This window comes from Sphaeramia orbicularis, chromosome 15 (assembly GCF_902148855.1).
Source record: "Sphaeramia orbicularis chromosome 15, fSphaOr1.1, whole genome shotgun sequence".
NCBI classification, from domain to species: Eukaryota; Metazoa; Chordata; class Actinopteri; order Kurtiformes; family Apogonidae; genus Sphaeramia; species Sphaeramia orbicularis.
This window is the reverse complement of record NC_043971.1, coordinates 30,969,016-30,986,215: the sequence shown is the minus strand read 5'-3', so window position 1 is coordinate 30,986,215 and position 17,200 is coordinate 30,969,016. Positions and strand designations below refer to the sequence as shown.

At 39.6% G+C, this 17,200-nt stretch overlaps 1 protein-coding gene across 1 annotated transcript in view; it reads right to left on the bottom strand.

Annotated features, from left to right (window-relative positions):
* The window catches only part of fmn2a (formin 2a), a 44,410-nt gene that overhangs the window by 16,864 nt on the left and 10,346 nt on the right, over nucleotides 1-17,200 (bottom strand). The window contains 4 exon segments of the mRNA XM_030155756.1: nucleotides 4,487-4,548; nucleotides 7,351-7,438; nucleotides 14,655-14,796; nucleotides 15,346-16,166. Of these exon segments, the coding sequence (XP_030011616.1) occupies nucleotides 4,487-4,548; nucleotides 7,351-7,438; nucleotides 14,655-14,796; nucleotides 15,346-16,166 (1,113 nt within the window).

Here is a 17,200-nt window from a genome sequence, read left to right as displayed (position 1 = left end):
ACATTAGGACTGATGCAATGAGACTGTAAAATATCCAATCACCTTATGTAGTTGGACTACACCTACCTTTCAAACCACTGTAGATCACTTAAATCACTGTTTCACTTTAAATCACTGTGCGCTGAAATGTGTAAATACAATCAGAAGTCTTTGTTTGCAGTATTGTAGAGGAAGTTTTTTTTAGAGTAAGTTCTTTAGCAAGTTTTTTAGAGGATATATACTAACCTTAATGTCAACCTGGTTACTAACCCACCTGTTTTGGTCTGTTTTTTTGTCTTCTTGTGTTGTATGCAAAGCTGCTGAAAACTTGAATTTCCCTCTGGATTAATAAAGTATCTATCTATCTATCCATCTATCTATCTATCTATCTATCTATCTATCTATCTATCTATCTATCTATCTATCTATCTATCTATCTATCTATCTATCTATCTATCTATCTATCTATCTATCTATCTATCTATCTATCTATCTATCAAACTTGATGTGTAGATCAATATGTTGCCAACGTCAATCAATAAGAAAAACATCAGTGACAGTTGATCAAATAAAACAGGCCTTTACACTGAATGCAATGATGAATGTTTCTGAATGCGAACATTGTTGGAAACGTTTGACATGATGTAGTACACAGGTCAAAGCTGGGAACCAGACGCATCTGCTTTGTGCTAAGGCAACCACTCTTGCACAGCTTCAAACTCATTTCCAAAAACTGGACCAATCACAGCTGTTTATCCGATATGGGGCAGGTCTGATATGTGGTTTGATACAATGTCAGGCTGCCACCTGTGATTCTTCAACTCCAGTATTTGTTTTTGTCTGTATAGGACAGCCGACCCCTCTCATCCTTAACATGGTATGAACTACTTTCTGTAATTGGCAGAGTTTTTCTTCCTCCACATGCACTGTTCACCCTTACCACAGATGTTCACTCAGTTAATTGTTAGTTAAATGGTTTGGCACAATTACATTTGTTCCGCAGTTCTTCACTGGCTACATTCATAATATACAGATGTGATTTTTAATTAATGTTACCATGATTCTGCCATATTTAATGTGGTCAAAAGTGTTACTGTAACTCAGGTCAGATAACAATGACTAAAAAGGTAGCAAATATTCATGTTGAACAGCCAAATGGCCGATCCAAACTGGTGCTGATTGGTAGTAGATCTGTTCAGTTGCATCCAGAGGCATTTTATAACATCCCTGGAAATCAGAAATTAATTGAGAGACCCCAGACTAATTCTCACTGCCAAGTTAATACAAATGAATACAAAGTATATGACATAAACTAACTTGGTTTTATATTTTTAATATGAAAATGTTAGATGTTACAGCTTTAAAGAACTTAACTTTAATAAAGGATGGGTAAATCAATATTCTGGACTTTTAAAGTAGATTAGATCTAAATAATCAAAGACACATCAGAGATAAGACTTACTTTCCTTGTCATTTATATTGATCACAAAAAACTACAAGATGGTACTGTTTTCTACATCAAATGCACCATATGCCAGTATGCAGAGTATTTTTTAAAATGCTAAGGAGTTGCCCCTGAGCCAAACTGCATTCCTTACTATTATCCTGCTGTCAGGCTCTGGACCACAGTTTTATACAAGGTGGTTTAAAAAAAACAGGCCAGAAATGCCCGTTCATTTCACAAGAGGCAAAGACAATAGATGTTAATGTGTCTGACGGAGAAGGGAAAAACAATAAAACCATCCCCAAGAAGAGAATGTAAACTCTCTTCCAGTCCCTCCAGACTCCTTAGACCCCTAAAGTCGAAGTCTGAGCGGTCTGGTCTCTCCCTCTGTTTCTCTCAATCTTTCTCTCTGGGGTTTGGCCTCGGCATGGATCCTTGAAAAACATCAAACACCAGCATCAAACGCATTGAGGGCCCGATTAGTATTCTACACACCGCTGCCTTCTGTCGACGAGGGCAAACTCTCCTTCGCCTTCTCTCGAGATGTTTTCAAGTGTAAATATATTTAACACAAAGCAGATCCTTTTCAAAGGGCAGCAGCAGAACCCAGCAGTGTTTGGTGTAATTGGGGACAAGTAGGCATTAGCGTGTGATCTTTGAATTGCTAGGGCATGTTGCAGCAGTTGTTAGCATGAGAAATACAGTCCCATGTGGAATATCAAATGCAAAAGGGTTAGGATGATATTTGTGATGCCAAAATTCTAGCGGTAGCCAAGTGGTATTCATTAGCCAGGTTTCTCGTACAGGGCCGAGCAGAGCCAGCCAGAACTTAATCATTATTTATGTCACTCAGTTTTCACTGAAACAACATTTATGAGATTCTTTGGACCTTACACTGCCAAAGAAATGTCTTGAAATGACAAACTGCATCATGTAATAAACATGTAAAATATATTAGAATATCACAGGCCATGCCATGACCAAAGGTATCATTTTAGTAGAGATTGTGGGAGGAACTTTAACTGACCTCCATGACATTTGGCTACTGTAAGCTGAAAGAAGTCTGAAGTTCAGACAACCAGTCTGGGTCCAGATTATGGCTTGGGACATTAGAGGGAAGGCAGCGGTGTCCCACTATCACTGTGACCCCTTTAATGGTTGTGGCTTATTGTTCAAAGAACAGGAGTGGCTATAATCTGCAGCACATAGACTGAGCGGCTCTGGTCCTCCCTGCGTGTACGTCTGTCTCTGTACAGTTTGTGCACATCTGTGTGCGCCTACAAGTTTGTTTGTGAGCATGTTTGTGTGCGTGAAACTGAGGAAAAGAGAGTAAGGGAGAGAAGTGTGTGATCCAGCTCCTAGCACAGTGAGTGAGGGTGTAACCATTAGAAGCCCCTCGCATTCCTCAAGACAGGCTGACTGTGCTGCCAACTGTGGTTTAGGGGGCTGGAGACCCACAGACAGGATGGAGTCTCGCAATACAAAAGAGAAACAATTTGGCTCCTCAACTCAATAACATAGCCTAAGGCTATACAGGGGAGAAGGAGAGAGGGAGTGGGCTGAAAGTCTTGGGGTGAGTGAAGAGGTTAGAAGACTTTTGATCCTCAGTTATGACACATTGGTTCATAACTACAGCTTGTCTCAAGCCTCAGCCTCGTTCCCATGATCAACATTATTAATATGCCTCTGGCTGCCAAAGATCCAGGCCTCTGCTATGTAGTTGTGCCAAAAACAATTCATAGGAATTTCACAGCATCTTAAAACTGCATCATGGTTGAAATGTGGAAAACATGCCTGTTTTCATGTTCTATTATTTACTGACCTGAGTTTGTATGGGTCCTGAACTGTGCAGGGCAGGGTAGATTTCCTATCAGTGGAGACTGATTAATATGTATTTACTCTATACAATAAGTGCTCCATAGCCAAATGTAGACATACTGGAAAGTAGTGATGACAGCTCTGCATTTACAACCCTATGTGGTGTCTTCACATGGAAAAGTGAAAAGGAGGAAGAGTGGAGTCTCTTAAGAATAAAAAAGTCCTTTCAAAAGTAGCTGTGACACAAATACTGAGATTTCTTAACCATCGTTTCCTTTGCACATGGGCATTACAAAAGTGGAGTCAATCATGTTGAGTGTGAAGAAAACAAGTTTACTATGTAAAAGCATTGGTCCTCTTCCAGGCCAGCAGACAGACCTACACAGGACTGACTGTGTCGCCAAACAGCACACATACCAGTACGGTTTGTGGCTTGCCTGTTTGTTTTGGTATCTAATACACACTTCCTTCAGTTCACCCTTTCAAGTGGAGAGCTGAATAAGAACTTCCCATAGTATGTTCACAGTGGAGCAGTATCTGTGAATGACATTAAAATAAATATAAAGTTTTGTATTATGGACATATTGTAATTCAATTTAACTAAAACATGTATTTTCTTACCTAGACTGTATAAAAAAGTTGAGTGTTTGATAATCACTGAAAGGTGTTTTTGATGGATAGCATTGGGTGTTTTGTGGTTTACCCTCAGTGAAGAGCCAAATAAAACACAGCTAACAGCTGATGAATGATTTTTTGCCATTTTGTTGATATCGTGGCTTGTTGAGCTGTCTCAGGTTTCATTCCTTAATAATATGATTGCCTGCTATTCATATATGGCATGAAATGTGTAACCATAAATCATTTTATTTGTCACAAGCAAATGGTTCCCAAAATGATACTTTTGCTACAAACCACAGAGAAAAAATAAAACTGCAAGGTTTTCCCAGACCAAATGTTACAGTCATGATCAGCCGAAGCTGTCAGCGGTGTTACATTGTATAATTATACTGGGTTTGTTGCTCAACACTGTGTGTTTATAAGATTCTGCACTGGCAAGAAAATGCAGAAATTTATTTCACTTTGAGATTTCATCTTTTCACTGCTCTATTGACTTTAGTAAAACCACACTGTCCACATAAGCCTTGATTATGTTCTTTTGAAAGTCACAATTTAACTGTATTTTATGACAAAAATATAGTTAAATATTCAGTTACACCTAATAGTACACAATGTTTTTACACTCACATTTTCATAAAGGGCTTGTAGGGTCTCCAAATCAACAACAGTGTTGTCCATATTAAGGACAGCTGTGGATGAAAGGAGAAGATGATATGGTTAATGTTAATACTTATCATACACTTACCATAAAATTACCATGAAGAAACACAATTAACGACACATAAATCAAACCAGCATAAGCAAAATGCAAGACAACAACAAGTTCCAACAACCACCTGACTATAACATTTTTCTTTGGCGCAAACAACTATCAGAGTTGCAGAAAACACCTTGTTCAAATCTCAGTCTCCTGCTTTGCTGTGGCTGAAGTTGGCATGAAACAAGGGCATACTTTCCCTGCATGGCCTGCATAAAATGTCATGTCCCAAATGCTGTGAGTTACAGAGTTATCACTTCTCTCTATGATAGCCTGCAAGGGGCCACAAACTAAAACATAAATATGGAGTCTAAGAAATCTGTCAAAGGTACAAAGATCTTTGTTTGAACTCCTGTGTTTGAATTCCTGGTGTCGCCTTTTTGTCTCGGCGCGAGGACCTGGCGCCCGCAAGCATTAATCCTTTGAAAGTAAATGTTTAAAGACAAACAGAGCCCGGGGGTCTGTGGTGTTGAGGCTGAGGTGTTGCTGTACGCACAATCACACAGCGAAGCACTCGACACCTATATGTATTTCACCGTCCCATGGGTGTCCAAATTACTCACGTTGTTTTGATCTGCTGATTTGCTGTTGAGGTACAGGAGGGAAAGCCAACGTCAGTAGGGATAAGGAGACATGAAGTAATAGAAGCAGTGCACCATGTTCACTTTGTGTCATTACTCAGGGATGAAATATGACTGGACTCTGTACTTTTATCCATCTACAACTTTATAGAAAAACTGGAATAAAAACAGACATGAAGAACAAAGCCTGAAGTCACTGTCCTACTAATCCATTCAGTTCTGTCCCATGTTTTCTGCTTTGATACTTGTTTTTTTTCCCCCAGTCTCTCTTTATCCCATTCTTAACCCCTTAACAGCCACTGTTCAACTTCACCACTTCCTCTGTTGCTAATAACATTGCTGTCTCTAACCTTTGCACACTTTCTCCTCTTGCAAAGCCACCGCAGAAATAATTTAATTCTTTCAGACTCCTTTTTCTGTTTCGCGGACTCTTCTCTGGTAACCATTTGGTTCTCATTACAAACAGGACCGGGGTATGGTTGACTGATTTGATGGTAGAAGTTTAAAAGACATGGGAGAAAGCCGTATCATCATTCTGACATAGACCTTATACGACCAAAAGCCAGATCCGTCTGCCTGGGTCTACCTCTACTACCACACTCAACCCTAGCGTGGCGCCGCCAACCACCATCCATCCATCCACCACCACCACCGTCATCAAAGCCTCACAGGAAGCAGACATCACACGGAAGTGTCCTATGAAACATGCAGCGTGTCGGCCAAGTCTGAGAACAAACAACAACAGCTGTGAGGAACAGAAAATGTGTTGACTTCTTTCTGAGCAATTTGGCTGTCATAAAACAGACATGGTGTAAATAAATGATTCAGAAGTTGTTTTTCTTTTCAATTCAGATGCTCCAGTCAGACAGTGTCTGGCCCATTACTACTCATTATCGTCAGCGTGAAATCACAAGAAAATGAGGCAATGATTCACTGAACAGAAGGGACAATTAAAAGGTTTTGACAAACGGACCTTCCCTTCTTTACACACATTCTTCTCTAATTCTTTAATCAGCCTGAACCCTCTAGCAGCACAAGGGAACATTAGATCATGTTAGGATTCGGAAACAATAGAATTTCTAATAAACTATATATTCTTTTTCATCTTTCGAGTTTTTTTTTTTTTTTTTTTGCACTTTCAGCCTTTAACTAATCCAGTCCATAAATCAGACAAGTTAAATACACAACAGAGCTATTAATAATAAAAAACACTTTGTGGTTTCCAGGTCATTAATTTGTTTATGCAAGGCAGCAGGCAACCCAATTTGGGAGAAAAGACAACAGAGAATACACTCCTTCACCAAACCACTGAGATATCTGCCCTCTGATCTTACTTTCCATGATATACTGAAGTCTCCAATCAGCGCTAATTATGTACCATAGCAAAAACTGTCCTAACATAAGAGACGGATGACGGGGCTGATGAGAGTGGCCCTTGTTTGGCCTCAGTCTCCAAACTGAGATGGATGCACCAAAGACTGGCATTAAGGCCAGAAAACTGAAGAGTGAAAATTCAGCCCATAATATGCTTTGAAGACCCTGCAGACAAAACAATATGACAGAGCCACTGTTTACTGCTAGTCTATATTATATACCAGTCATGGTTACTGTGGGAGACATTTATTTTGATGTAGTCTATCCAGCTACCATATGTGCTGTGATAAAGATTTGAAGCCATAATAAGGCTGGAGGTGGGTCCCATTTAATAGGATGGGAAAGATGAGGGGGAGTGTTTAGACACACAGATGAGGGAAGACTGGGGAGCAATCAGAGAGTAACTAAAACAGGAAGACGGTCTGAATGACTTCAGTTTAACAAACTAGTGTAGAAAAGATGTTGACAACTCATCAGAGAAAGACAGAAGCCACAGAGAAACATGGAGTGGATGTTAGATGGAGGGAGATTATCCAAAACGAGAAAAGAAAAACAGAAAGTAGGACAGGAATAATAACGGAGGATAATTTGTGAGGGCATTAAATCGTTGTGAACTTAATAATAGAGAATGAGATGCAACTGATTGCATTGTGAATGTTAACCTAGAACAGTATTTCACACACCGTTTACACATATTATACAGTTAAATGTACAATGTTTAACTGATTATCTGTAACGGCATTGTAAAGACAAGTACACGTGTATTTGTTCAGACTTACCGTTCTGGATGTCCTTCATATCAAGATGAATGCTGGACATCAGAATACCCACAGCCTGCGAACGCTTGTTGCTCAAAAGTTTCACTACCTGAATGAATGACAAAAAACACTACATTTAACTACATTTAAGCACATGTGAGAATATGGCATTAAATCAAGTGGATATAAAAGCAGTCCATTTTTGTCAGTTTCCTCTGGTAGGATTAAATTTGCTGTAGGTCATGCAAATATTATGAAATGCCCTAACAGCTGCATTTTTAGTGATTTCCCCAACATCAAAACAATGTTTAATAAATTCACTTTGTTGCTGCTTAATATACACTAGGGATGAGCCAATAAGTCATGGAAGGAATCTCAAATGCAAAATAATGTCGGAAATCACTTCTAACACTGGCAGTTATACTACCCATCTGGTAATACACTAGTGACCAACTAAAACACCCAAGAAACAAAAAAATTCCAATGCTGATAGAAGCAAAGACCCACCGCCTCTAGGTCAGCTCCATGGGACCTTATTTCAGAAAGGAACTGCATTACAGTCAGTGGCGAAAGACAAGTCATATTTTTTAACCCATTTGAAATTCTAATTACACATATGATACTTAAATGAGTTTAAATTCAAGAAAGGCGCAGTTAATAATGAAACGGTTGAAGTATCCAACAGTAGACACACCCAACTCACTTTTTTCAGAGAGGCTGCAGATGTCACTGTAGCTTCAACCTGAGCAGACTTGTAGTGAATCACCTTTTTTAACCTCATTCTTGAAGACAGACTGTAAACGTGTTGAAATAACGGTCGTGATGGTTTTGGGGATGTATATCACATAAGATAGTAGATGCAGTCCAGTGAGCAATTTCTCTCTAAACTACATGTTACTTTACAACAAACAGCAACTTTCTTGACTTGTAAATTTGGACTTTATAAAAATAAATTATGTGTCTCCTGCCACTGACTACCATTCATATTTATTCTGCGAAGATCCCTAGATAGAGCAGAAAAACAAATATTAACACCAACAAGTAACGGCAGCTACATAGCAACACATTTGTCACAAATGCAAAGACCTAAGAAATGAACAACTCAAATGCTAACATCGATAATAATGACATTTTAAGTGGCTACCATCACAGGCACAAACTCAAAGATCCAAGAAAGAGACTCAATGTAGACATTTTTAAGTTGTGTTAACTAGAAGCACTCGGAGAGCACAGATCTCCGCCAAGGCTGATCAGTGGCCCCCCCCGTGGGCCCCCCCACGCCAAGGAGGTTATGTTTTTGCCAGGGTTTGTTTGTTTGTTTGTCTGTCTGTTTGTCTGTCCGTTAGTGTGCAACGTAACTCAAAAAGTTATGGACAGATTTTGATGAAATTTTGTGGTCTGCGCCCCCCCCCCCGTGGGGCCCCCCACCCCCGATCACCACCAAAATTTAATCATTTCTTCCTTATCCCATTTCCAACAAACCCTGAAAATTTCATCAAAATCTGTCCATAACTTTTTGAGTTATGTTGCACACTAACGGACAGACAAACAGACAGACAGACAAACAAACAAACAAACAAACCCTGGCAAAAACATAACCTCCTTGGCGGAGGTAATAATGACTGATTAATTTTGACCAGTGTATTCATTTTTACAGGTAACATTGATGAACATCTCCCAATACAAACACACATCCACCAACATATTGGTCCAGGGTTCAAACAGAAACCCAAAAAAGCCACTTTCCCCTCTGCTTGAACAGGAGAATTAACTCCAATATCGTGCATTTTACTCTGACAGTTGACAACCTGATAAAAATGGGTCCATAAATGGCAGTTTTACACAATTATAGAAAACAGAGTTTGTTTTAAAAGGGAAATAACACTATAAGCCAGTGTGTTTTTCAACCTTGGGGTCGGGACCCCACGTGGGGTTGCCTGGAATTCAAATGGGGTCACCTGAAACTTCTAGTTGATAAAAAAAAAAAAAAAAACTTACTAAAAAAAACATATGGTGAGTTGAGCGAGATAATCATAATCATAATACATTGAAGACAAACCCCGAAGCTGAAACTGAAGCAGTTTAGTACTGTTTATCTTTCAAATGTTCATTGTGGTCTGTTTCAGATGCTGCAGCTCTTTCATAATTCATAGTTTGAGTTATTGTTTGTTCAGTATTAATTGTCAGCCTTGTAAATACAAGCTGGAACCACTGTACATATCCTGACCAAGGAAAGTAAAATTCTCACTTTGTGCAGTAAACTACACCTGGCTTTTCTGCCTCCATCCATAATAATACACACTATATAGCCTAACTGTCATCTAAAATTAATGTTTATTAGCAACATAGTATAGCAAACTATTAGATGATCAAAAAATAATAATTTTAGCAAAAAAAAAAAAAAAAAAAAAAATTCTCCGTTTTGAATGTCTGGGGTCGCCAGAATTTAGTGATGTTAAAATGGGGTCACAAGCCAAAAAAGGTTGTCAACCACTGCTGTAAGCCCACCAAACCTAGAAAAAATAGTTTAAGTAGGCTGATAATTGTACCAAACACAGTTGCTTACTCCAAGAGGTAAACTTTTCCAAGCGCTGAAATACAAACAAAAGTTATTTGAATATTAATATCTGCGATCTGTCAAACCGCCAAGGGTTGATATCAAGCCAGTGTTGTTATTATGCATGAAAACAGCATCCAAAGGGACCATTATGAACCACAGCTTGCCTGAGTAAGCAGAAGTGTGCACTGGGTAGCAAAGTGGTGAGTGGAGAGGACAGGAAACCCATAGCCTACTGTGATCCAGACAGAACGCTTCCATCTAAACCAGATCACACAGACCACAGGCCTCTCAAACACACAGGAAGTTATATCACCAGGCCCCAACTGTCTCCATTTTCCCGGCTCAACCACAGCTTCAGGGGACAAGCCGCTCAAGATATGATGCAGAGTGACTTCAACAGTGAGCTTGTGATAACTACAGTGTAGACAGTGAGCGTAAGACTGTCACATTTATCAGCTGACCCAAGTCTCCTGATAGGACAAACTATTCTCGTTACGTAAAATGGAGTTTGGTTCTATAGTATTTGAATTCAGGGCAGCACACACAATGTGAATTTGTTTTTTTCAGTGAAGACATTTAATATTCAGTGTATCAGTAGATTCATTTCATAACAAAATACAGATGGATCCATGAACCACTGTAGTTATTGGAAATATTTTCATGATGAACATTTTCAACAATAGCCATTCAAGACAACAAAACAACCGTGGAAATTTCATCTAATACTTTGTTTTTCAACAATCTTATAAGAACCATGTGTCTTAGTTTTTTGGTTGAAAGGAATCCTCTAAGTCGCATTAATTATATGTTTATCCTGTGAGTCATTTATTATTTCCCAATATGGATTTCCGTAAGTGGTGTACAGCTCTAAATCACATGTGAGAAACAAATCCCTGATGTACAACTTGTTCTTTTGGGAGGGGTGGTGGGGCAAAAAGAGACAACATGAAAAACTGAAGAGCCTTGTCTTTTGATTGTTAAATTGATGACAAAGTTTTAACATAATATTTTAATCCCTGTAACTTTTGGTCTAAGCACTGAGGTAGGGATTCTCCGGCAATTTGTCACTCAACGCAATCCACCTCAATTTGTCTCCTGTCTCTTATGATTTACTAACAACACTGTAACATAAGCTGCGTCTCAGGCTCATTCAGTTTTCCAGTCATATGAGCCGTGTCAAGGACGCTCTCTATGACTATCTTGAAAGGACCTTATACTTTGACATTAACACATTTTCACTTTCCTCTTGCTCGCCATCTTACCTCATATACCAGGTCAGACTGACAGAAAGAGATCTCCATTCTCAGGTTACACTGCAGAAAAGTAATTCCCTGATTCTAATCTCAAAGGTGTCGTAACTTGACAGCTTTTGAAGTGTTTTATGGCTGACATCTTGAAGGGCGTTTAAAATAAATTCCAGTTTATTTACTTTATCGCACAACTACTTTATCATATTAATGTTTTTATTGTTTCCTATTGGATTTCAGGCAGTTTTGTTTGTATTGAATTAAAATAGCAAGGTAAACTGTTACTCCTGGCTCTTTCATTGTGTGATACCAAGTGCCATGTAGCAGTGATGCTGCAGATTGCAACCAAATGAATACCCTTCTCCTCACCATCCCCTACAGTGGCCTTTGCAGAACAGAAATGAAAGGCCCTAAAGAGTAAGAGTTTGTCCACTCTGGGCTTTTGGGCTTTATGGATACCATTCTATGGTCCAGACTCGAACATTATAGGTAATGACAATGCAATGTTACCTGCATTGTTAATGTTACATGAAACCTACCATAAAGAAAGAAGAAAAGATTTACTCTGTGCTTCTATAGAAACACTGTGGCACAACATTGTGGGGTTTTATGAGAGGGGACCGGATCTCTCTGTACATAGAAAAGGCTTATCCTATGGTCACAAAAATAAAGTTTGTATTTTATTTTCAGATGATTACACCAATTTCAAAAAAGGCAATGGCTACTGCCACAGTACTGTGGCATGAAATATGGGTTTGTCTATTGCCACAGAGTCAATCAAATGTTACCATTTGTACTAGAGCCAATCATGGATACTGTTCCAAGAACTCATTACAGTACTGTGGTTATGTATGGCATATACTTCAGTGCATTCTTTTGTGCATTTTGCTAGCACAGTACTGTGGCAACTGATGGAAGAAACGACAAACTGGTGATAGTATATAGTATAGAATAGGAATTATTGTTGTAAATGCTCCATATGTTGTTTTATGGTATTCTTTGATCTGTGCAGTCAGTGAGGCTGGAGAAGGTGGGCGGAGCTACATGTTAGATGCCGCAGTGTGCCATGTGACTTCTCAGTTCAGTTTCAGTTCTGTGTATTGAGTGCTGTGGTCCGAATTCTGTACTCTGAAAGTTGTCCCAGTGGCTGATTTATATCAGTCGGATTTACCTACCAGTCCCCCCACTCCCACCCCCCGTTTGAAATTCTTAAAAAAAATAAAAAATAAAAAATGCTACCTCAACTGGGAATTAAACCCAAATCTTCTACACTGCAGTCCAATATGTTTCTAATTGAACTAAATCCCCACCATCTTTTGCTCTCACTTATTTTCTATCTGATTGTCTTGGTACTTTTCAGGATGTAACAAGTTACCAGTCTAGACATGATATAACGTGGGCACTGATTGGATCTGTGGTAACAGACAAACCCATATTTCATGTCACAGTGCTGTGTCAGTAGCCAGTTCGGAAAAAAAAAAAAAGAACTCTTTAACTTCCTTTATAAAGTATTTTAAGAGCAACCAGAGCTGAGACAAAGTGCTGTACATTAATTATAAAAAACATGCCTCAGGACCTCAGTTCTACATATTTGATATCTTGTTTAGTTTGTTGATATAAGTGCTATTTTTTTCATTCCTCCCTTTCATTTGCCTTTTTCTATGCATCTCTATCTATGTAATAAAACAGAAGATGCTTGAAAAATATATTTAAAAAAGTGATATTCCCAACAGTCATTTTCCAAAAGCATAGAGGAAAAAGGGGATAAAATACTGTAAATGTTTTATAGTTGACTTATTTAATCATGATAAAAATTGTTGAAAGGGAATCAGTTTCATGGTCATTTAATACATTTTGTCAAAGTCATTAGCAAATTAATGGTTTTTAATGTGGTAATTAAAGCCACTTAATGTGGTTTATTATAATGTGCTTCTAGTTCAAAGAAGCAATGTGAGTGTGTTTACATTTTCTAAGACAGAAAGTATCACTTGCACATACAGTATGTATGATGTGAAGCTCTTTCTACTGTTGTTTGCAAGGTACAAACACACTGAGGTAAGAAAATAATGACTCTCAGTAGCTCTGCCGCAGACATACATACATTACCATGAGAAAAGCCTTGATTGTTACGTGAAAGCAACAATAAATAAACAGAAGCTAACAATCAAGTAAAAAGTGACGTATGATACATGTTTGTGTCTGAGATTTAACTGATAAATAAAAACAAAAAAAAAACATTAAGCTCCCCAACAGGTGTTTTGTATAAGGTCACTGTCTAATGATAACAAAAGGCCAGAAGTCTAGTAAATAAATGGAAACAATGAAAAAAATGTTTGTCAGTTTCTTTCCAAATAGTGCACCAATACTATTTTCCTGATGCATGTGACATTTTCATTAATGGCTTTTGCTGGAGTGCCTTCTGGTAATTGGACTGTTTTCCAGGTGTGAGACTATTCTAGGGTCACTACATCTCAGTTTCCACTGTGCTGTTAACAGATTTTCAGTTCAAGCAAGTTTGACAGCTGTATAAAGGCCAAGCTGTAATAAGACCTAAACTGCCAAAGCGGGCTCTGTGGACGGTAAACTGACAAAAAACAGCAAAGAAAAAAAGCTGTCCCAAAAAACACTGTATGTATGACACATGTCAATTAATTGTTAAAGTATGGATTTCACTCCCCAGAAAAGATCAAATTGAGCATCAAAATACTGCACAAGGAGTCCAGAGTTCACTCTACTTTAGAAAATGGTTTTGCATTTTGGTTTTGGTTTCAAAGTCATCATTTCCCGAACACCAAGAAGGGTTTTCCATCAGCATCCATGTCGGATACTAACATTTAGTTTCGGGAAACACTATAAAAGGTGATTCCACTGGGTCTTAATTAAAAGGGTGAACGTTCTTCCCTGGTGCAACATTATTTGTGATTTAGACACATAATTCAAGCCAATAGTCCATTACCATAAAGTTTTCTGACTACAAGAGCTTTAAACTGCAGATCAGATGCTTGACTTGGAGATTGATAGAGTGACATAAAGAGCATTGTGGAGGAAAACAGTCTGACTATTAAACTAAGTCATACAGAAAGCACAATGGGAGGAACCACATCATGAAATACAGCTCCAGGCCTCTTCCTCCCTGCTTTCCTTCTTTCTCTCCCCCTCTTTCTCTCTCTCTCTCTCTCAACAGTCATCACCGTCGTGAGGTTTCCTCACCGCACGCGAGCCATTGGCTCAGTGCCCATGACTGGTCACAGGGGAGTCGGGTGGGAGCCAGAGCTCACACCACATAATAACTGTCTGGCTATAGCAATTCCTCCTGTCACTCAAAGCAACTGGGCAAGTGACAGTGAGAAGAAGTGGAAAACAGAAAGGGATGTGGCATCAGAGGAGTGAGAGTAACAAAGAGGCAGCCCCTGAAGAGTGCCATACTCAGTAATTGAGAGGAAATACGTACACATTAGGAAAATGGCCCCTAGACATATATAGAGGAAGAAACTCGGACATAAACATATACAACATACCTGTTTTGCCTTGGACTTGCTGATTGTATCTGAAATTGGCTTTTTCTTCTCCTTTACAGCACTTTTAGAGAAAAGCTCTACAAACTCTTCAAAGTCCACAGTTGGCTCCTCAATTTTTTCCCACACCAGTGAATCAGTTTGCCTAATGATAAAATGAAGTAGGAGTTATTTTAAATGCAACAAGTAGCAGATCAACCTGCCAAGAATGACTTGAAAAATACAATGTGTACTTTTATAGTGTAATTGATGGCATTATTTCACCGCAAGAGACATTTTTGACATTTCAAGATTTGTGCTGTTTTATGAGTACTCAAATGTCGTCATATGCAAGAAACATGCACAAGTTATACACTTAATAAATCCTTCAGCCAACAAATCATATTTTGAATTCAGTATCAGGTTCCTCGCTTGCAAGTAAATCAAGCAATCTATTTGTAGCTGCTCATTCAGCTACAATTTTCCAAGCCTTATTAAGGAAAAGAAAACCTGGTTCAAGTCAATCCACTGCTCACCACAAAGCCTGGACTGCATCACTTTCATTTTCCACAAGGTTAGCATCTCTATTGCCGTCACAGTATGTGGCCGATCTTTATCTTAACAGGACAAGCTTCCTCTCAATTCTCTACTGTTCAGAGAATACCTTTGTGTAAATGATGCATATCTATCTTCACTTTATGCAGCATATCCTTACTTTTTAGCATGCAGCTGTATGCGTGTCCAGTAGAGGGGCTTCATTGGCCTGGGGGGCTCGATCACAGCCTTGGCAGAGGTAGCTTCCTGGACTATCATGGAAGGCATGGGGCCTGGTGGTGGTGGAGGGCCGAACCCTGGGGGTGGTGGTGGTGGTGGAGGGCCCATTCCGGGTGGCGGAGGTGGTGGAGGTGGGCCCATGCCAGGGGTGGAGGAGGTGGGGGGTGGTGGTCCAAAACCTGGTGGTGGTGGAGGAGGAGGTGGAGGTCCAAAACCTGGGGGTGGAGGAGGGGGAGGTGGTGGTGGTGGTGGACAAGGCCCAATGCCTGGTAAAGGAGGGGGAGGTGGTGGTGGGGGGACAGCACCACCTGGTAAAGGTGGTGGCGGTGGTGGTGGTGGTGGGGGCACTCCAGGTGGAGGAGGAGGAACTGGATGAGTGCTGGTCTGCTGCTGCCTCTGCTGGCATGTGCAGATAAAGCACTCCACAGACTTGGGGCCTGAGGATGAAACACTGGCCGACCCGCTGCCTGATCCTCTGCTGAAAGGCACATCGAACTTAAAACCCTCCTCCACGGGTGAGGTCTGGATGGACACCTCCTGGATTGACTTTCCCGTCCATCCGCCCCTCATCTGAGAGGCTTTGTGGTGGGCCATGCCCAGAGCTTCAACATTATCTCCACTTCCCTTCGCCAAAGAGACCTGCTGGTTTTGCAAAGCAGCAATCTTAAACCGCAGGTCATTGATGGTTCTCTCCAGCTGAGGGATGATGAGGCCTTCATCCTCTGATGATGACTGACTTGATTTCAACCTGTTAGATTCTATCTGTCGGCAAACAAAAACAAGAATTATTAAATGTGGAGCCTCATTTAGTACATAAACATGTTCTTTGAGCTCCTTCACTTTAAAACAGTGATCACAAAGTAGTAGTTTCTGCCAAACTTTCACAATATATAGGACAAGCAGCACTTTTTCCTACTTTGTCATATTGAGACGTAAAATATGTCATTAGGAATTACTTGACAACACCAAATATTCAAATAAAATTCAACCTGCCAGATCTTAGAAATCAATCTGTCAGCGTCTTAATAGCAAGAAGTTAAAAAAAAAAAAAAAAAACTTTTCACCAATCAGGATGCTGCATAATAGCATCAAAACTAGTTAAAGCTGATTAATAGTCTATTATATGCCAATCTGAACTACTTTTTTCAATTCTATTTTGGAAGTAAATTCTGAGGTCAAAGTATCCCGTTATTATTATTCCCCATGTTTCACACAAATAAAGGATAATAAAATAAAATTAATGTTATAATAAAGTGAAAATATAAGAATAATAGGCTAATTAGCCCTAAAAGTATTTTTTAATTCCAAACATCGGCGCCTACAGTGTCTGGTTAGGGGAATTCTGGCTCTTGGACCAACATAGCTGATGACCCCTGTTTTAGAAGCAAGAGCTCAAGCCCATCTTGTTCGGTACTATAAATGGTGAAAAGAACATATTATCATTCAGTAAATTATACTTTATAACACAAACAGTAAAACACCCACAACTGAGGGAGCTTTGTGACAGCACTCTGAGCTAAAGAAGGGTCAAGAAAGTCCATTATGTCTAGACTCCATCAGACCTCTGGCTCCAGACTGGTTACATCAGGGATGAGGGGATACCGAGAGATTTGACCCCAGAGACAGAGAGTCTCGTTGGGCCTCACATGGGGAGGGTCTATGTCTGCGTGTACACATTCCCAAGTTGTGGTCACATCTTTGAATCTCACAGAGAATGTTCAGTCAGTAAGGCCTTTGTACTTTATTAATTTTTCCAGGAAGTAGGGGGGTTTCACTATGAGGAGCTAACAAGTCTT